General features: G+C 40.7%; 1 protein-coding gene across 4 annotated transcripts in view; it reads left to right on the top strand.

Moving 5' to 3' along the window:
* LOC124550879 (1-phosphatidylinositol 4,5-bisphosphate phosphodiesterase) overlaps positions 1 to 21981 on the top strand; it is a 411295-nt gene that overhangs the window by 361861 nt on the left and 27453 nt on the right. For all 4 annotated transcript variants that reach the window (XM_047125637.1, XM_047125636.1, XM_047125638.1 and 1 more), the window contains 3 exons: positions 6819 to 6983; positions 11039 to 11243; positions 12247 to 12471. In XM_047125637.1, coding sequence (XP_046981593.1) covers positions 6819 to 6983; positions 11039 to 11243; positions 12247 to 12471 — 595 coding nt within the window. The remainder of the gene's footprint in view (positions 1 to 6818; positions 6984 to 11038; positions 11244 to 12246; positions 12472 to 21981) is intronic.

Raw genomic sequence — 21981 nt, forward strand, 5'->3', positions numbered from 1 at the left:
ACCTGTCTCGCATTATTTTTGGTACAGTCCTCGAACCACAAATTCTCCATTGCAGCGAACGATGTTTTAAGTGAATGTATTGTGGATGATGCACTGAATGTTGTTGTAATGACCAGAATCCGAAAGTGCTCGAATGAATGAAGGAAGGAAAAATACATAAAATTAATATTTGTGAGTGGGAGGGCAGTAAACTCGGGGCACTGAGGGATAGCAGATGCACAAGGAGAGCTGGTCCTATTCCTGTAATGGATTGAGTAGAACTGTTGTAATTGGTAATTGTATTGAAAAAATGTTCCTCATAATTCATGCAGCTAGAAAGTTGTACATGTTAACTATTTTGTAGTGCTGTAATAGAGTAGTCTGATACTTGGTCAAAACTGGAATATCAGTTTCTTAAATATTTCATTGCTAAAATCATTCAAAATCCAAGAGTGGATATACATTTCTTAATTTAAAACAAGTGGTTTCAACACATTTTGCTGTAATCTTCAGGTCTTAAAAAAATCTTTTTGTTGTGAAATATGTTCATTTTAAGTTGACCATCATCCCAAGTTGTCATGTGGATGAAAAACAGAACATTATAAAAAACATAAAGCATCTTGTGCAAATGGCCATGTCCATATATCTATACCACTCAAAGATGATTTTTACATCACAAAAATGCAGTAACAATCGCACACCTGCTTACAGTTGTACCTTATACACCATTTAAGGTGGATTTTCGGTGTTTAGAATAAGTCTAGCTTATGTAAACAGATGTGCTGCTGTGTACTGTACTTTTTTGTGTTTGTGTGATATATTTTTCCTAAAGGAAGACCTACTTCCACACACCCTGGATCACCACCGCCAACACAAAAAGAAATTCAAAGACACATTATTAAATTAAAAAACAGTAGAACATCTGGTGAATGTGTGATTATTGCTGAGCTACCTGAAACTCTAGGACCAAATTCTCTCTGAGAATTAACCCAAATCATTGCAGATATTTGGGAGACAGAATGGAAATGTGCACTTATTCATCCATTATAAAAAAAAGAAGACAAATCTGATGTAAATAATTATCAAAGCATATCCCTACTTTAGGTCACATACAAATTTCTATCAGCCTCTCTTCTTCAAAGAGCACAAGAGCAACTGGAAAACAAAATTGGTGAATACCAAGGTGGCTTTCACCCCAGTAGATCCTGTACAGTACAAATTTTCAATCTAAAGACCATGCTAAAATACAAAGCAGTCAAAAACTGCCCAATAATTTGCATGTTTGTTTACTTCAAAAAGGCTTACGACTCAGTTGACTGACAAGCACTTTTTGATATCTTGAAGAACAGGGGTTAGATCCAAAAACCCTTAACCTCATCAAAGAAATGTTGACCAATACTACCTCCAAGGTGAAATTCATGGGTGAAATATCCGAGCCCTTCCTGATCAAAACTGGCATTTTACAAGGTGATGGTCTGTCTCCTCTCCTATTAAACCTTGTGCTGGACAAGGTCATCTGTGAATGAGAAAAGGAATTGGAGAATAAAAACTGCTGGAACCCTATACATATGGGGCTAGTCAAGGATGACAAGAATTTCACGTTTAGCTTTTGCTGACGACTTAGCCTTGCTAGCGGATGATGAGGGAACAGCACTCGAACAGGATGAAACCCTTAAAGAATGTGCAGAGAAAGTTGGTCTGCAAATATCTTTCCTAAAGTCTAAGTTCATTGCCACAAAAACTGACACCCAAAACTTGACTACAAAATACGGCCATATCAGTACAGGGTGGTGGTGGTGGTGGTGGTGGTGGTGGTGGTGGTGGTGGTGGTGATTTATGGTGGAGGTGAGAAAAAATAGCGCAAAACATTCACCTCCAAAAACTAAAGGGAGCCTATGGAAGAACCTACAATGTGTACAATAAAAAATGCTTGTCCAAAAATACTAAGATTAGGCACTATAATACAGTATTAAAACCTGAAGTCCTGTATGCTAGTGAAACCCTGACAGTCCACATAAAAGGTGACCTAGAAAACTTATTAAAGGAAGAACATAAAATCATCAGTAAGATACTAGGGACAAAGAAAATGGATGAGGGCTATAGACTAAAATCTCGTCAGACAGCTGAGAAATTGTCCAACTGTGCAGCAGGCATTAGAAAAAGGCGATTAAAATATTATGGGAATGTCTCTGGGCTTCCCAAAACAAGACTTATTCACAAAATTCTTGAATACATAGAAGGGCTTAAAAATATACCTTGGATACAAGAGGTCAAAAAGGACCTACAAAAAGTTCAGATAAATTATTCAGGTATTTTGGACAGAAAGATATTTAAGCAGAAAGTTGACAGATTGGCAGTTAAGTCAGAGAACAAAGCTGCGAAGAAAGCAGGAACAACAAAATGGGCAGAGGAAAGGAAGAGAGCCCATGCAGAAAAAATATATATAACACACCCACCCCCCAAATCATAGACCTTGCCATTCGTGGGGGGGCGGGGGGGGGGGGGGGGATGCCTTGCGTGCCTCAGGGATACAGATAGCCATACTGTAGGTGCAACCACAATGGAGGGGTATCTGTTGAGAGGCCAGACAAACATGTGGTTCCTGAAGAGGGGCAGCAGCCTTTTCAGTAGTTGCAGAGGCAACAGTCTGGATGATTGATTGATGTGGCCTTATAACATTAACCAAAACGGCCTTGCTGTGCTGGTACTGCGAATGGCTGAAATCAAGGGGTGAAACCACAAACATAATTTTTCCTGAGGGCATGCAGCTTTACTGTGTGGTTAAATGATGCTAAATGATGATGGCACCCTCTTGGGAGAGCCAGCTATGACAAAGCTCCACCATTTGGTGAGCAAGATGTATGAGACAGGTAAAATACCCTGACACTTCCAATCATAAAGTAAGCAGATGTCGATAGGTGTAATAATTACTGAACTATCATTTTAATAAGTCATGGCTGCAAAATACTGACACGAATTCCTTACAAACAACTGGAAAAACTGGTAGAAGCCGAAATCAGGGAAGATTAGTTTCTAGCATTTGTAGACATGCAGAAAGCTTTTGTCAATGTTGGCTGGAATACTATCTTTAAAATTGTGAAGGTGGAAGGGATCAAATTCAGGGAGCGAAAGGCTACGTACAATTTAGGCAGAAACCAGATGGCAGTTATAAGAGTCAAGGGGCATGAAAGGGAAGCAGTGGTTGGGGAGTGGGACAGGGTTGTAGCCTATCGCCAATGTTGTTCGGTCTGTATATTGAGCAAGCAGTAAAGGAAAAACAAGAAAAATTTGGAGTAGGAATTAAAATCCATGGGGAAGAAATAAAAACTTTGAGGTTAGCCGATGACATTGTAATTCTGTCAGAGACAGCAAAGGACCTGGAAGAGCATTTGAATGGAATGGACAGTGTCTTGAAAGGAGGATATAAGATGAACATCAACAAAAGCAAAACAAGGATGATGGAACGTAGTCGAATTAAATCAGGTGATGCTGAGGCAATTAGATTAGGAAATGAGACATTTGTTGTAGTAGATGAGTTCTGCTATTTGGGGAGCAAAATAACTGATGATCGTAGAGAGGATATAAAATGTAGACTAGCAATGGCAAGAAAAGTGTTTCTGAAGAAGAGAAATTTGTTAACATTGAGTGTATATTTAAGTGTCAGGAAGTCTTTTCTAAAAGTATTTGTATGGAGTGTAGCCATGTATCGATGTGAAACATGGAGGATAAATAGTTTAGACAAGACGAGAGTATTTTCGGTATATACATTGTGGATGAAGAAGAGAATAGAAGCTTTCGAAATGAGGAGCTACAGAAGAATGTTGAAGATTAGATGGGTAGATCACGTAGCTAATGAAGAGGTACTGAACGGAATTGGGAAGAAGAGGAGTTTGTGGTACAACTTGATTAGAAGAAGGGATCGGTTGGTAGGACATGTTCTGAGGCACCAAGGGCTCACCAATTTAGTGTTGGAGGGATGAGTGGAGTGGAGGGTAAAAATCTTGGAGGGTTACAAATATATATTGGGGGGGGGGGCTCTAATTTGCACAAGGTGCTTTATATTTTTAAATGTTTCCAGTTATGACAAATCTCTAAAAACATGCTGTTTTTTATCCACACAACTACTTTGAATGAGGTCTAGTTTAAAGCGAACATGTTTCATAACAAAAAGATTTTTTAAGACCTGGAGATGACAACAGTGTATCAAAAACAGTTCTTTTAAATAAAGAAATATTTATACAATCTTGGCTTTTGTATGTTTTTAACAAGTAAAACAGATCGCTCATTCTATCTTCTCAAAGTGAGAAAATTCAATCATATTTCATTGCTGTAGTCCAGAAAGTCCTTCCTTGTCTGCAAGATGAAACCTGAGGATGTCAGTGGTCTTAGTGCACTAGACTAAGAGTTGCATAGAGGATTGTTCAAAATAACGGAGTATACTTGCCCACTGATTTCATGTGGTGACTACACTACATTAAAGGGAAGACAGTCACACCATCTTGTAGCCCCGGGTTTTTCAAAGCATTGCAGAAAAGTTGAGAGGTGCTGTGAAGAGAAATGTCACGTGCTAACATTTCAATTTCCTCTTCACAAGAAAGTGCCAAGAAGAAAGACTAACTTGGCTTATGCCAGTATATTCCAGCTGAAGAATGGGATTTCTCGAAGCAACTATTGAGTGAATGATGGATTTGAATGTCGATCTGACAAAACCCTTTGATTATGGACTGAAAATATAATTCTGTATATTGGACTGAAAATATAATGCTGTTTATATATGTTGCAATGTTACTAGTCTTCTACAGCTGATTTAACGTGGCCGAATTGGCTAAACAGAACAGTCCAGCAATTGGAAATAACTCACCAAAGGCAGAAGTGCTGTGTCATCAATAAATACACAAACAAAAGCTACAGAGCTTTGCTAGCTATCGCAATGAACTTCCTTTTTCAAGATTGTAAGGAAAACGTGCACACAATCACACATGGACTCACTCACATGCACACGCCTGGTTCTCTATATTGTGCTCAGTCGATTGTCAGCTCTTTCCTGGCCCACGGTGAGTGTACTGGGATGAAGTGTGGGTGTGGGGTGGGTTAGAGTGGGGTGAGAGGTGGGAGGGGGTTGGGGGGAGCGTCTGCAGCCTAGCTAAAACACACAAACACACACACACACACACACACACACACACACACACACACACACACACACACACTGTTGAGTGGGGGGAGGGGGGGGGGGGGACAGTGAGTTACCTTAAGTCCAAGCAGGTTAAGTCAGCAAAGGATGTGCTATTGCTGTGAAGCAGCCATTGAAATCTCACATGTTGTGCTGGCAACAGTTTAGCAGTGGCCATTCATCCTAATTGACACTTGGTTGGTTGTTATACCAATGTAAAACGCAGTGCGGTGGTTGCTACAGAGTTGGTATGTAACGTGGCTGCTTTCACAAGTGGTGTAGAGTCTTGTACCACAAGGAAGCAAAGGAGGGGATGTCATTATCGGTGGCTGTTATCCTCTTTCTACAACACAAATGCACACATCAATTAATACGGTTCTTTATTTACATGAAAATTTACTTAACTTGAGTCGAGTCCATGTGTTATGGTACAAGCTCATCAGTAACAGTCCCGCTATAGTCACTAATCTGATCGCTACATACTGTTTTAGCTTGTGATGAACTGAACCTGCTCTGCTCATAGACTATACAGCTTTGTGTAATACTGTAATAAACATTGTGATGGACATAGGCTGTTTATTTTTTTAAACAAAAACTTGCAGGTTTTCTGTGAAAACCAACTGCAAGAAGAAATCCCGTGCAGTGCAGTGCTGTGCTGTGAAAATATGCAGTTTAGTTTACTTTCTCACAGTAAGTTTTAATTATGATATCAGGGCATCTATACTGCTATGCAAACTGTTTCTCCTAGAGATTTTCTTTCTCCTTGCATATAATTAAAAAAAAAAAAAAAGTGTATGCACAACAAAGTGCTGTTCGTTTTATTCGTCGCAGTTGGTTTTAACAGAAAGCAGGAAAGTTGTATTTATGGTTTATGGGCTTATGATTAGAATACCGTTGTGGAATCTGAATCATTCAAAAGTTTGCAGTCCTTCCCATTCACAAATTAAAACCGTGCAGAACATTTTCGTTGAAGCTCCTACCCTCATAGACCCAGCAGCTGGAGAGGTTTCTCTCATACCCTGAATACCGATGATCCCAACTGATTTACTCATTCATTTCAGTTCCCAGTCGAGGATTTCTTTGCAACGCCAATAAAAAAGGCTCAAAGTCAGAGGGAGGAGGGGGGGGGGGGGGTGAGTAAGTGGACAGAGAGGGGAGAGGAAATGAAGACAGAGGGGGGGGGGGGGGGGAGAGGTGGTAGACAGAGAGAAGGGGGCAGGAGGAGGAGATTGATAATTAGAGGGGGAAAGGGGAGAGGAACTGAGAGATTACAATGTACATCCAAATTCCATATGTATTTAGCAATTGCAAAGTATTGCTGGGTTCCATACTCTATTGTGGGACCTGACGTACTATGTTCATCTGCTCTGAGGGCCGTTGTGACCCACAGCTCACTATTACGAAGATAAAGACTACATCCATGTATAAATTGTGTCGTAACACTGTCGTTGGCCAAGTAGAATGATGTAATCCGCACAGTCAAAAGCGGAGGTTTTTGGAGCATCACAGAATATACTGAAAGCATAATTTTTCTTGTTTGGTCTTTCTAGGACATCATTTGTGAGGACGTCAGGAAAATGAGTCAGCTTTCTATGATGAGCCACTGTAGTGTTTGTGTTGCAGCAGTGCAAACAAATGACTAACATTAGCACACTTATTGTTGCAGGTAATAGCTGGGCAGTTCCTGTCAGACAAGAAAGTCAGCACTTATGTGGAAGTAGACATGTACGGCTTGCCTACAGACACAATAAGAAAAGAATTCAGGACACGCATGGTTCCAGGAAATGGGCTGAATCCAGTGTACAATGAAGAACCGTTCCTCTTCAGAAAGGTAAAATGTGTTTTCTACTATGAAAATATATAGCGGTAGATGTGTGTAGCACATGAAGTCCTGCTTGTTCTCTTTGCAAATGCTCTACTGCAGGTATTGATGAGGAAGAAGTTGTTAAAGCGTAAGTAGTGAACATTCTGCCACTTCTTTTCTGTCTGACCTGCCACGTCTATAATACATACAAAGTTAAAAACACTTCTGTCTAGCTAAATGGTTTCATTTCCTCATTTTTGTTCAGTGCCCTTCGTGCTGCATAGTGTGTTCGCCAGATGAAGTATAAGCTATAACCCGTGTATATTGTTGAATGCAGTTTTAATGATACACTAACAAAACAATTTGCTGAGATTATTTCCATATAAATATGTACATGGGAGAACTATAAAATTATGGGACAGAATTACTGTTGAGTACATACCTTTCTATATATTATACTTGCCAATTAAACTAAGTGTTTCAACTCAGGAACTGTTTAAGATATTGTAAGTCTGTTTTCAGCCAGGCAGATGTGAAAAAAGTCATCACTAAACAACATATAGTCTCTTTCCATAGCTATGTTAATTATATAGGTACTGGTATTATCTTAGTAATACCAGATGACACTATAGTAATTTCTGTAGATAATATCATAGTTCTAAACTAGACGTATTTTACAGTGTTTCACTCTACGGAATCTGATTAGTACTATTGGAGAATATGTTTCATGGTAGAAAAGTTAAATCAAAATTTATAGATGTTGTAATTTCTCCAGAATGATTGATCAGATTTTGAAGAGTGAAACGTCATTGAATTCGACTCTTCGTAGAACTATAGAACTAGCAGCACCACTTACTATCATATTGTTGTTAATCTGACATTGTCAGTATAGAGACAGCAATTTGTTATTTCTATGAATGTTGACTTTTTGAAAAGTCTTTTAGCCAAAATTGCATATAGAAAAATAGGTAACTAGTTTTGACTATTTCTGGCCACTTTCAGATCTGAAAGATATTGAAATATAGGGTTGCAAGACAGGGATTGCAATCAAGATTAATAGTATTTACCAAAGATTTTAACAGAATTATGGAGCAATTCATGCCAGAATATAAAAAACCATGTCTATGATTAGAGGACACTTTTCTCAGTTGTCTGTTAATTAACAGTTGCAAAGTACATGTATCAGCTGTTTTAAAATGAAGTAAAAATTGGACACGGAAGCATCACAATGTGAGTCTGTGTGTGCCATAGATGATCTGATAATAGCTTAAAAATTGAAACATATTATTAAAGCCATGTCCTCAAACTTGTGCTTGTAATATAAGACACACACTTTTGTCATTCATTCAAAATGACACAGAAAATAACTGTGCTGTCTGGTGACAGCAGTAGTCAAAGTTTCCACAAGCTGGACATTAACAGATTGACCACAGTTAAGTGCTGAAGCTCATAGGTGAAGAAAATTCCAGGTGGTGTCAGTACAGTATATTACAATCTCAAGTAGTATAATAAGTGAGATGCAGTTAAGTTTTAAAGTAAAACCAAAAATCTTTAAATTTACAATTGCTGCAATGTAATTATTAGAGTAAAATAGACAAATTACATAAATACAAACACAAAGCTGCGAAGATAGTTCTTGCAGATGGTGTAATGTTATGAAATCTTTTATTAAAATAAAATGGACTAACGGTATCCTAATGTATACTGATCTCTATAACAGGTATTTTGCATGTGTACAGCTGAAAGAAATTTCATTGGCTTAGGTTGGCTTAAAATTATAGAAAATGTAAACAAGTCCAATATATGTGGTCATTACAATGTTAGGACATAGTCTCTTTGTAATGCTCACATGTATTGGCAGTCTTTATATTTTGTGTAATTTTAGACAAGCCATGTTAATGTGATTTCTTTCATCTGTACACATAAACAATACTTGTTATAGAGATTTTCTGTGTCACTTTGAATGGATGACAACAATGTGTCTCTATGTGTATTATGTACTTGTGCATGAAGACGCGTCTTCAATGTAATGTTCATGTAATTTTTATACTATTACGTGTTCATTTGTCTCACTTACTTCTCCATCCAGGTTTTACTTAATTTTATGACAGCTGATGTATATACACTTGACGTTCCCTTGTGTTGTTAACAGCCAATTGACAAGTGTCCTTTCCTAATAGGCACACCATGCAATGAGCATTTAAAGATTGTAGTAGGGAAGGCAAATGGTCAACATCAGTTTATTGGGAGAACTTAAGGAACATGTGGTTCATCTGTGAAGGAGATCACGTATAGAACTCTGGTGCAACCCATTCTTCAGTACTACTGGAGTTTTTGGATCCCCACCACGTAGATTACAGAAAGACGTCGATGCAAATCGGAGGTGGGCTGCTAGATTTGTTACCGGTAGGTTTGATTTACATGCAAGTATTACAGTGAAGCTTTGGGAGCTCAAATGGAAGTCCCTGGAGGGAAGGCGACATTCTTTTCAATGAACACTGTTGAGAAAATTTAGAGCACCAGTACTTGAGGCTGACAGCAGAACAATTCTGCTGGCGCCAGTGTACATTTTGCTTAACGAATGAGACAATAAGGGGAAAACAGACATTAGGACTTTTACAGAGGCATATAGACAGTTGTTTTTCCCCCTCTCTATCTGAGAGTCGAACAGAAAAGGAATGACTCGTAGGGGTATGAGAAACCTCTGCCACACACCGTATGCTGGCTTTTGGAGTATGTATGTAGATGTAGATATATATTCTACTCTGTTCTGTTCCATAATTTTGTTAAAATCTTTTGTAAACTTCATTAATGGTGAGTGCAATTACTGTCTCGTAATCCTCCATTTCAATGTCTTTCATATCTGAAGATGACTGGAAGTGGTTGAAACCAGTTATCTGTTTTCCTACATGCAAACACGGCTACTAAAGATTTTACAAAAAAAATCAACAGTCATTGCCCTAGGATTTATTTGAACGTGCAAATATGATACCAATATCTGTGTAATTAATATAGCTAGAAAAGGAAACATTACATTGTTTAATGAGGATTTTCTCTCGCAACTTGTCTGGGTGAAACAGAATGATCATATCTTAAAGGATTTCAGAAGTACCTGATGTATTGACACCATTCCTAGATTTTAGAACCTTCGTTTCCTTCCTGAGACGGACCCACCCATAGTATGGGCGAGGGAAGGGGAGGGGCACGTATCTGCATCAGGGAGGGGAGGAGGACTGTCACAGACTCATTCCTCAGGTCTGTTCAGCACCTCCTCATTACTCTATCTATCTTGCCACACATTCCTCGGCATTCTTCCACAATTCCACATTTCCAAAACTTCTGTTCTCTTCTCATCTGAACTGCTTATCATCATCCACAAGGCTACATCCAAGGCAAATACCTTGAGAAAAAGTTACCAACACTTGAATTAATGTGCAGTGTTTACAAATTCAAAATAAGTGTACCTTGACATCGAGCCGAATGGAGCACACAGCTTCGATACGTACCCTAATGGCAGGCACGGCAGTACAGCACTAGGACCGCACTTACAGAATTGCGGTTGTGTGGCTTCATTTAAATACAGTCTAGTGTGTTGGCCAACACAGTTAAAGATGTCAAGCATGTAGACAGTTAAGCATGGCATCTGAAACTGTTTTTCTTAAAAATAATCTTCATACAGTTGTTGCACCAGCCAGGCAGATGGAGTGGGCAAGTTTTATACCAATGAAATTGGACTATACTACATTACCTTCACTTTACTTTTGTCAATGCTCATCTTGTAACCTCTTTTGGAGACACCGTCCATTCTGTTTGCCTACTGTTCTGAGTCTTTGCCATCTATGAGAGAATTACTCTATCTTTTGAATACCTAGAAGTTTTTACCTCTTCCTCCGAACTTCGATTCCCTCCCCAAATTTCTCCTCTGTTTCATTCACTGCACTCTCGAGATGTGGGACAGATAAAGTGATGGTAGGCCCCGACCCATCTCGCTCCCTCTTCGGCTGCCACTCCCCTTTCCCAGTCACAGCCCTGGGCAGACTGTGAGATGCACGACAACTTAAGCCAACCTGAACTGCCTGCAGGTGGTGCTGCCCGATCTGGCGGTTCTGCGGTTCGGTGTGTACGACGAAAATGGGAAGCTGCTGGGGCAGCGCATCCTGCCGCTGGATGGCCTGCAGGCTGGCTACCGCCACATCTCGCTGCGCACGGAGGCCAACTTCCCCATGTCACTGCCCATGCTGTTCTGCAACATCGAGCTGAAGATCTATGTGCCTGACGGCTTTGAAGGTACGTCATTTTGATATCTGTCCAAGGGTGGGGCATACCTGAAATGATTGCGGTGCACTAATTGTAGAGTATGGATGTCTCTGGAGGGAGATTCGCAGAACGGAATTCTTGCTGCTCGACTGGTGTGGGCTGTTTGTCTGTAAGCTATCGGCGAATTTTGTAGGTCTGTACTACAGATGGGTACTGTTCGAAAGTGTCGTGTGTTTTCTACACCTGTTTTGTCAGCATTTTAGCAGTTTGCATTTTATATTAGGGATGACCTAGGCTTAAAGCTTTGAAGAGATAAGTGGAGGACAGTCCGTGTTTGCAACAAGTGTTGCAGCTGAGATGTTGCTATTTTGGGTTACAGGAAAATCACGAGGTTTTTATGTTATGCTTTCACTTTTCCCCCAGATTTTCTGACAAGGTTTTACAATACTCTAGAAACAAAAATATTATATTTAAGGTATTTCATTATTTATCACCTTTTCTCAGTAAAAGTATACACTTTTGAATACAGAAAGATTCAGACTTGTAAAACTGGATTTATTAAAATTCCCTAAAATTTCCCTATTATTTCCTAAAATTGTGACTATCTGTGTTTCTTACAACACCTTTGAATGGTAATATTGCTTAAACCATAAAATTTTGAAAGAAGCCAAAGTATTATTTAGATGATATAAAAACAGAGCTTTCAAAATATGTATGTCAGTCCATAGCTTACACTTATTAAAGGGTTCAGGATTTAAATGCAAGTTGTTTGTCTCAAGCTTGATTTTTAAACAGTTCATTGTATGAAATGTTTCTACATAAAATCTTTGTACGACTGTCATCATTGAAATCTTCAGTCACATTGTGAAGAATAATGGTTGTGAAAACACAGCTTGAAAAATAATTTTGTTACATCATGTACGTGCAGCGTAGGGATTAGTTAAGCAAAAGAAAGAAGAAAAAGTAGTGTTTACAGTACAAGTGGAATCAGAGCAAGTAGAGTTGTAACACTTGCATGCTTCTCCATTAACAGATTTCATGGCCGCACTGTCGGACCCGCGTGCCTTCCTCTCTGCACAGGAGAAGAGGGCACAGCAGATGAAGGCAATGGGCATTGAGGAGACAGACATCTCGACGCAAGGGATCGTGGGCGGCGAAAGCGGTGGCGGAGGTGGGGGAGGTGGCGGTGGGAAGAAACCCAGCAAGTCCGGCAAGCAGGGTGGCGGAGGCGGCGGCGTGGCACCGGAGGAGAAGAAAGGCGAGTTCTGCAGCTGTAATCACATCATCACCTGCAGGCAATGCGTGAAAATTGTGGTATTTGTCTGTCCCAACTGGTTGTCTTCGAAATAAATGTTGCACATCTAATAACTCACTTTTTTATGCCAGGTCTCTTCAACAATCTACAGGAAAAAAAGATACATTTACTTTACATTTTTTGTTGCGAACACATTAAACAGATTTAAAATATACATTTGTCTATTTGATAAAAAAATCTGCTCTAAGCGGTGGCAAGAGAACACATCTATAAAAGATATTAAAATTTGCAAGCTTATATAAACGATGACTCTTTTTTCTGGCAGAAAGGTTGAAGAGGAAGGAAGAGAGGTCAACGAAAAGGATTGGTGAGGTTTAGGAAAAGGAGTAGAGTCTGGAAAAGTTACCCTGAACCCCAGGTCAGGGGAGACTTACCGGGCAAGATGGGAAGGAAGGAAGGACTGATTGTTGGGCACTGCATTGGATGAGATTTGAAAACCTGAGAGCTTAAAGGTGGAAGATAGGGTAATACGCAAGACAGAGATTATGGCCAAAACATTGAGCATGAGTTCATAAGAACCAAAAGCTAAGTTCATTGTATGCAATAGAGGTGGAGGGAGGGGAGGGAGAGAAAGACAGATCAGAAAATGAAAGATAGTAAGGGAAGAATCAAACAATGGAAAATCCAGGGTGGAATGTAACAATATTATCAAAAGGAAAGCTGCACCTCACCATATAGCAGAGAAGCTGAGTCACAGATAGGCACAACAAAAGGACTGTCACAAATAAGCATTTGACCAACAAGGCCTTCGACACGCACACACGCATGCACATGCACATGCGCGCAGACGTAACTCGTGTACATATGACTGCAGGCTGGCAGCTGAAGCCACTCTGTTCTGCGGCTACAGCTGACAGAGACTGCAGTCGTCTGTGTGAGTTGCATTTGTGTGCATGTGCGTGTGCATGCGCGTGCGCATGCTCACTTTTGATCTATTTTTGACAAAGGACTTGTTGGTTGAAAGCTTATTTGTGACAGTCCATTTGTCGTCCCTATCTGTGACTCAGCATCTCTGCTATATGGTGAGTAGCATCTTTCCTTTTCAGTGTAAAGGAAGAAATAGTTAATGTGAAGAAACACTGAGACCAGAGAAATTAATGAAAATTAAGCCTATGTGGATGGCGAGAACCAAGGACACACTGTAGTACCAGTTACCACCTGTGGCGTTCTGAGAAACTGGTGCCTGCAGGAAGAATCCAGATGGCACATCCGGTGGAACAGTCATGACTGTCATGTTGCAGAGAGTGCTCTCCCAAAGGATATTGTGTGTTTTCAGTGTACACCCTCTGCCTATGCCCGTTCATCCAAGTTGATAATTTGGTAGCAGTCATGCTGAAGTAAAAGGCCAGACAATGTTAAATCAAACAATGGAAAATCCAGAATGGAATGTAACAATATTAGTATATTGTTTCATTCCATCATGGATTTTCCATTGTTTGGTTTATCCTGATGCCTTTTCTTCCATTCTGACCCTGTGCTGTTTCCCTTTGTTAATATTTTCTAATGCATTACTATACTCAATGCCTGTCCTTCTTTTCTTTTGTGTGTTTTTCTTATTGCCATACAAACGCACTGCCCATGCTACTTCTGAGCCACAATGTATCGCTCATCTCAGTCTCACTCAACAGATGGCTACAAGACCACACTGACTGTTGGTGCAGCATCATATGCCCCAAATTACTCCTGCTGATATCATATACCTTCAAATTAATCACTCTCCCATTTTTTCGTGTGTTATTTCCTGCACCTTTCCAGTGCCACATGATCTTGCATTTCATCCTGCCAACCCCTCCCCACCCCCTACTCTTTCTTCGTTCTATCTAAGTTTGCTCCTACGAATTTTACCTCATCCAATCACATCTGCCGTCCCCCTTCCTCACACTTATCCACCCTCTGACCTGCAACCAACAGTAAAATATTTTTTTTATTTATATATTTTGTTTGACCTCATTGTGACTTCACACCAATTTTAGTGAGTTTTCGCCTTTAACTATCGTCATACTCCCTCAGATTTCATCTTTTCCCCCCTTTTTCAATCGTTTCACCCTTTTCATGATTTTTCTCACGTATTTGGGTGTATTTTTGTGAAGTTTTCAGACATAGTTCTATGTTATTTATGTATTTTTTTCGCACATTTTCCACCACCATGGACCCTTCCTCCTTCCATCTGCATCAATACATCAAAGTTTCCTTATCCCTAGCCAGAACCCAATCCCACATACTGTTCCTTCACTGTTGCTAGGCTCATGGAATTCCCCCAAATGGTCTTACCATCAAATTCCCCGTCTCCGGCTGCCACCTTTCCTTCCACAATGACATCCATCTGTTCAGATTCCACCAACCCTTAGCCCTCTCCAACATAGTCCTGCAAAACCATATCGACGAAGCCCAAACCCCCTTGCAATACCTTCTCTCCACCTGTAAAATTATCCTGCTATGCAATTCCAAATTCTTGGAGTCCATAACACACATTGAAACTCTTGCCCTCCAGGAACTAGAGGAACATGCACAAGGCCACCTCAAAAAACAAATCTCTCTCCACCCTGCTCACTTCCTACTCCCTCCTTAGAGTACCACTGTCCACCACCTCTACAACCACCTCCAAACCTCCGCCACATCCCTTCACAGCTGACAAACCCTGTCACGCAGACCTACTACGTTTGCCCCACCCTCCAAAACTCCTTCCCACACCATACAGAATTGAGAACCTAAACAGACACGAAACACAGTCATGAACCTTTCCTCCAAAAACCTTAGCCCACCATCAAAGACCAATGTAGAACCCTGCCTGACTCAGTTTACTCCTCCATCCAACAGTGATCCACCCCCAAATCATCCCCTGTTAACTTTCCAGAATTTCTTAATCTCGAACTTTGCCTCACCGTCATTCCCCAAATCCCTCAACATGCAAACTAACCTTACATCCGAGTAAAGAACAACATTCCACCTTTTAAAAACTGACCCAAAGTTTATAACCCTACCTGCAGCATAGGCTCCACCACTGTTGCTTTGAACTGCAGGGATTATCTGACAGAAGGACTCTGCCAGCTGTCAGAAGGACTCTGCCAGCTGTCAGATCATCCACCTATAAAGCATGCCACAGTGACTCCATTCCAGAAATCCAGCAGTATTTCCAGTATCTCCTCAAATCCTTAGCCCCTTCCCAGAACATCTACCTGGAGTCCATCTCTCTCCTCATCCCTACCACTCCCCACACTACTACCTTCTACATGCTTCCTAAAGTCCACAAACCCAACCACCCAGGACACCCCATTGTGGCTGTTACTGTGCCCCCACGGAGAGAGAATCTGTTTTCGTAGACCAACACCTTCAGCCTATTACCTGCAACCTACCCTCCTATATAAAAGATACCAACCATTTCCTTCACTGTCTCTCAACAGTTCTTGTCCCTTTACCACACAGTGCCCTGCTTGTCATTATTGATGCCACTTCCCTGTACACTAACGTCCCAATGCCCCCGGCCTTACTGCAGCACCTGACAGATTCCAAACTAACAACTCCTTCCTGGTCGCCATGACCAACTATATCCTCATCCACAGTTACTTCTCCTTTGAAGTTATTACCTACAAACAAATCTGTGGTACAGTTATGGGCACCCACATGGCATCATCCTATGCCAACCTATTCGTGGGCAATGTAGAGAAATCCTTCCTAAACCCCTCATCTGGTTCAGATTCAATGTGACATCTTTGCTATCTGGATCCCCGAGGGTGAGGACACCCCATCCACATTCCTCCAGAACCTCAACAGCTTCTCCTTCATTTGCTTCACATGGTCCTACTCAATGCTGACCTGTTAAAATTCTTGGAATCTCTAATACATTCGCCCAATTCAGTTTCACATGGTACTATTCTGAATCCCATTCTACTTCCTTGATGTTGATCTCATCCTCACAAAAGGTCAGCTACACACTTCTGTTCACATTAACGAACAACAGTACCCTTACAGCCTTGGCATTTGAGGCAAACATAGTTGTTTAGATGCAGACTCCTTACAGTATCATTCTCACCTTAACCAGACACATTTACTCCACCAGCCTAGTTTGAAAGCAGATTTCCCTGGCCATCATATCCAATCCTGGTACTATTGATCCCTCATAAAAACAGCTTTGGAGTACACCACTTGTCACCCAGTGTTATCCTGGTCTTGAATGTATTAATCAGCTACTTCGACAAGTCTATGACTTCCTAAAATCGTGTCCTGAAATGAGGTCTGTCCTGTCTGAGATTTTGCCAATCACACCTTGAATAGATTTTCATTGCCCTCCCAATCCCCACGATGTCTTTGTCAGACCCTATGCTCCTTCTACGCCCATGTCCTACCGTATGGCTCCTACTCCTGAGACTGCCCCCCACTGTAAGACTTGCCCTGTGCACACTCCTAGCACCACCTATACCAGCCCTGTAACTGGCAAAATATACACTATCAAAGGAAGAGCCACCTGTGAAACAACACGTCATATACCAGCTGTTATGTAAACATAGTTCAGTCTTTACGTAGGCATGATTACCAGCAAGTTATCGGTTAGGATGAATGGGTATAGGTAGAGGGTAAATACTGGAAATAAACAATATCCTGTTGGAGAGTATGCTCTACAACATGACCATTGTGACCTTGATGCCTGTTTCACACGTCTTCCCCCAGACATCAGTTTCTCAGAACTCCACAGGTGGGAGGTGCTGCAACATGTCCTTGGTTCTCACCATCCACCTGGCTTTGATTTACTTCAGTTTCTTCAATCTCAGCATTTCTTCACAGTAACTCTTCCTTTCTTCATTTTCTTTCATTTTCTGACATATCTGTATTTCAACCCCTTCCCCTTGCCTCTGTCACATGCAATGCACTTAGCTTTTTGTTCTTATTAACTCATGTGCAAAGTATTGGCAGTAATCTCTGTATTGTGTATTACCGTACCTTACACCTTTTAAGCTCTCAGGTTTCCAAATCTTGTCTGGGAGTCAGTCCCCAACAGTCGGTCTTCACTCATCATCCCGTATGGTAAGTCTCCCCTGACCCGTGCTTCTGGGCGAGTTTGCCAAACTCTGCCCCTTATCGTAAGCCTCATCAGTCCTTTTGCTTCACTCCTCTTTCTTCCCCCCTCAACCTTTCTGACAGGAGGAGCCACTGGCTATATAAGTTTGCAAATTTTAGTACCTTTCGTATGCATTTTCTCCTACTGCTGCTTGGTGAGTAGATTTTTTTATCTATACAGTTGCATTATATTTTCAAAAATAGATTCTTTTCATTGATATGTTTGTCTGTTTGACCATTTTTGTATTTTACTACTTCATCCGCACACCACGTAAGGAAGTTTATATCGCAAGGAATAGAAAATAGTACACTAGTATACAATTCGTAAGAGGTAATATTTAGGATTACTACATTTTTGCCCTGGTTGTCATTTTATGATTATTTACCCTTTAATTATTATTTGAAATACAAGAAATGCCTCTGAGCAGCAGTACTCATGTACTCCTCGTACACAGGTAACCAATGTGCAAGTTTAGCTCGACATAGTTGTCTGTATGTTTGAGCTATAGTATAAATAGCTGTTTGATTTATTACATTCTGAAATGAGAAAAAAATTGAAACATAGCCACTGCTGTTGTAAGAACTGACACTGGACATACGTGTTTGGCAGTTGCCACTACATCCACGTTAGACATTTGCTTCCGTACAGCCTGACCGTCCTCAGAAAACATACCTGTTCTGCCGTCGAACACCTCGCCACCGCCACAGACAGCTGTGACTGGGGATAAGCACTTGTGGAAGAAAGGATACTGTGGGGAAGTGGTCTAACTGTAGACTAGGGGCCATTCCCAGGACATACCTTTCACTCTGCAACAGAGTGTTTGCATTTCGAGAGTTCCCGGCAGTCAGAACTGCATGCTGGACTGGTACTGGAACCCAGAACTTTGCCATTCTCGGACAGTGCCCTTAGCGACTGACCTAATTGAGTCAATCCACTGCCCACCCCCACAGGTTTACTCCTGGCAGCACCTCGCTCCTACCTTCCAGACTTCACTGAAGTTCTCCACTGAACCCTCATTTTATAAAGTTCGGAATGTACATCTACATCTAAACATGTACTCCGCAACCCAGTCTATGGTGCATTGTGGCAAGTATTCTGTACCCACTACTATAGTCCAATTGACAAGTGATGGTGGTTCGCACATGTTGAGGCACGGACGGGGACAGCATTGTTGACAATTCCAAATGACAATTGCGGTACGTGCGTGCATGTGCTGTACGCCCAAAGAAAGAGTATATTCTGCAAATTATGTCTCTGACTTGTTTATGCAGAATTTAACACTTACCATCACAATCAGCGATGGTGACTCAGAACAAATGTAATTGCAATTAAACAACTTGCTACGATCACGCTTAATTGCTTGCTGCAAAACTTGCCGCTGCACCTATGCAGTACCACCTTTTTGGCCTACATCTACATACATACTCTGCAATCCACCATACGGTGCATGGCGGAGGGTACCTCGTACCACAACTAGCATCTTCTCTCCCTGTTCCACTCCCAAACAGAACGAGGGAAAAATGACTGCCTATATGCCTCTGTACAAGCCCTAATCTCTCTTATCTTATCTTTGTGGTCTTACCGCGAAATATAAGTTGGCGGCAGTAAAATTGTACTGCAGTCAGCCTCCAATGCTGGTTCTCTAAATTTCCTAAGTAGCAATTCACGAAAAGTACGCCTCCTTTCCTCCAGAGACTCCCACCCGAGTTCCTGAAGCATTTCCGTAACACTAGCGTGATGATCAATCCTACGAGTAACAAATCTAGCAGCCCGCCTCTGAATTGCTTCTATGTCCTCCCTCAATCCAACCTGATAGGGATCCCAAACACTCGAGCAGTACTCAGGAATAGGTCGTATTAGTGTTTTATAAGCGGTCTCCTTTACAGATGAACCACATCTTCCCAAAATTCTACTAATGAACAGAAGACGACTATCTGCCTTCCCCAAAACTGCCGTCACATGCTTGTCCCACTTCATATCGTTCTACAATGTTACACCCAAATATTTAATCGATGTGACTGTGTCAAGCGCTAAACTACTAATGGAGTATTCAAACATTACGGGATTCTTTTTCCTATTCATGTGCATTAATTTACATTTATCTATATTTAGAGTTAGCTGCCATTCTTTACACCAATCACAAATCCTATCCAAGTCATCTTGTATCCTCCTACAGTCACTCAACGACGACACCTTCTCGTACACCACAGCATCATCAGCAAACAGCCACACATTGCTATCCACCCTATCCAAAAGATCATTTATGTAGATAGAAAACAACAGCGGACCTACCACACTTCCCTGGGGCACTCCAGATGATACAGTGTTGGTGGTAGCATGACTCGCAAAATTGTGTGACTTGTGTACGGATCATCTCGCATCCACTTTATGACATTTTATATTGGCACGTCTGCCACTAAACGGGTCAATTGCACAAACAGTCATAGGAGCACCATTCTCTCTTGAGGATACCCGGCAATGGCACAGCTCTACACCATGAGCTGAGGAACCCTGCTGCTGCTGCTGCTGCTGCACATGCAACATTTGGGTCTTCCCACCTGATACTAGCCTTCCTGAACTCAGGAGGTGGCATCTCACCTTGTCACATCCTCGCATCCCGAACCCCTCCTCGGTTTCATCTATGGTAACATACAATTTCGCTCTCCTCTTTAAAAAAAATAATTATTATTTTGTGATTTACTTATTTATACAGTTACGTTCTTCATATTTTTATTGTCTGCGACCTACCCCTCCCATCTATCCCTCTTTTTGCTTTACCGCTAACTCCTTTTCAGTTCTTAATCCTTTCACTACTACAAACATGCTCTTTGCATTCTGTGCTTAGGCTGCATTTTTTAGAGCTGTCCTGCTCAACAAATGCTGCTGTCTTTGCTGAGAGATGGCTTTCCAGCTGATATGAAATACTCTAATCTTATTTTGTGAAAACTATTAGGTGAAAAAATTTGATTTTTGTACATCTTACAGTCTGATATCATCACTTGACAAAGAATTGAATTTCTTTTCACTATCCATCAGTCGTATTGCTCTGCGTCAAATTAAGTAAAATATTACAAAAATTTTTGAAGAGTTCACAGAGGTAAAATCGCTTCGTATAAACTTTGCGTGTGGTTGATTTTAGATATACATTGCAGTGAATGAAGTAAATACAGTATTGAAATTTTATTTAAAATCGAGAGTAGAATGATACCTCATGTTGTTCTCAAGTTACTGAGTTTTATATCCGACAGACAGTCGGGTGTGATTCACCCAGTTCTTTCCATGTGGGCTTTCCAGCTGCTATGAAATACTTATCATCCATTTTTAAGAAAACTATGAGGGGAAAAAATTTGATTTTTACACATCTTATAGTATCCAGTCATTCAGCATGTTTGTAATTATACAGGAATGTAATACCATATGATTATGAGCTCTTTGTAGAATTAGAAGAGTTTTCAGGAGGAAAACTTTTTTGTGTTGAGAAAGACCTGAAAGAAGTTCTGCTTCTACAACCTCACAGAGTAGGAATGTGATGCAGACATACAGAAACCATTGCAGGATATGAAAGATAATGTAATAATGTACACTTCACTTAATTTAATCAGCTGTAACATACTGCCGAATACACTTGTATCAAGATGTACGTGATGAGTAAAAAAGGACTTTAGAAGTTTGGAATGACACAGTGATTTTTAGAGATAAATTACAGAATAGGTAGATGTGTCATTTTGTAGCAAAAAACCTCAAGTTTCACATAAAAAATTCAAGCGTTATTTTGGTGTGATGTGACTACCTTTTGTGATGCAGCAAAGATCCAATTGGTAATCAATTTCTTTCCACACTTGTTGCAGCAAATTGGGCATAACCAACATAGTGGCAGTGTAGATTTGATTTTTCATGTTGACTAAATTGTTTGGTAGGGGAGAAACATACAGACAGTCTTTAATGAAACACCAGATAAAGAAATCCAATGGTGTCCAATCTGGGGAGCAGGGTGACCATGTGTTTGGCCCTTCACAGACAATCCACTGATCTATCATCTTCATCAATCTGTGGAATTAAAAAGTTGTCAAGCATATCCAGATACACAATACCAATGACAGGATTTTTGCTGCCCCATATTCTGCAGTTGTGGGTGTTCACCATGCCCCTGACGTGAATTGTTCATTCATCAGTGAAGATTATTGTGTTCAGGAATGTGTCGTCATCCTCTGTCCGATGCATCATTTCCGAACAGAATTCCCCACAAGCAATCTTATTTGCATCAACAATGTGCTGTGCCACTGTAAATCCATAATTTCAGGTGTAAACATCTACGTAGTACTCACCAAAAAGTCTTCTATGGAATGCCAGTCTCACAATATGCAATGGTTGTTGTGGACTGCGGGCAAAGCTCTCCATAA

The sequence above is a fragment of the Schistocerca americana genome, chromosome 9, assembly GCF_021461395.2.
Source record: "Schistocerca americana isolate TAMUIC-IGC-003095 chromosome 9, iqSchAmer2.1, whole genome shotgun sequence".
Lineage (NCBI taxonomy): Eukaryota > Metazoa > Arthropoda > Insecta > Orthoptera > Acrididae > Schistocerca > Schistocerca americana.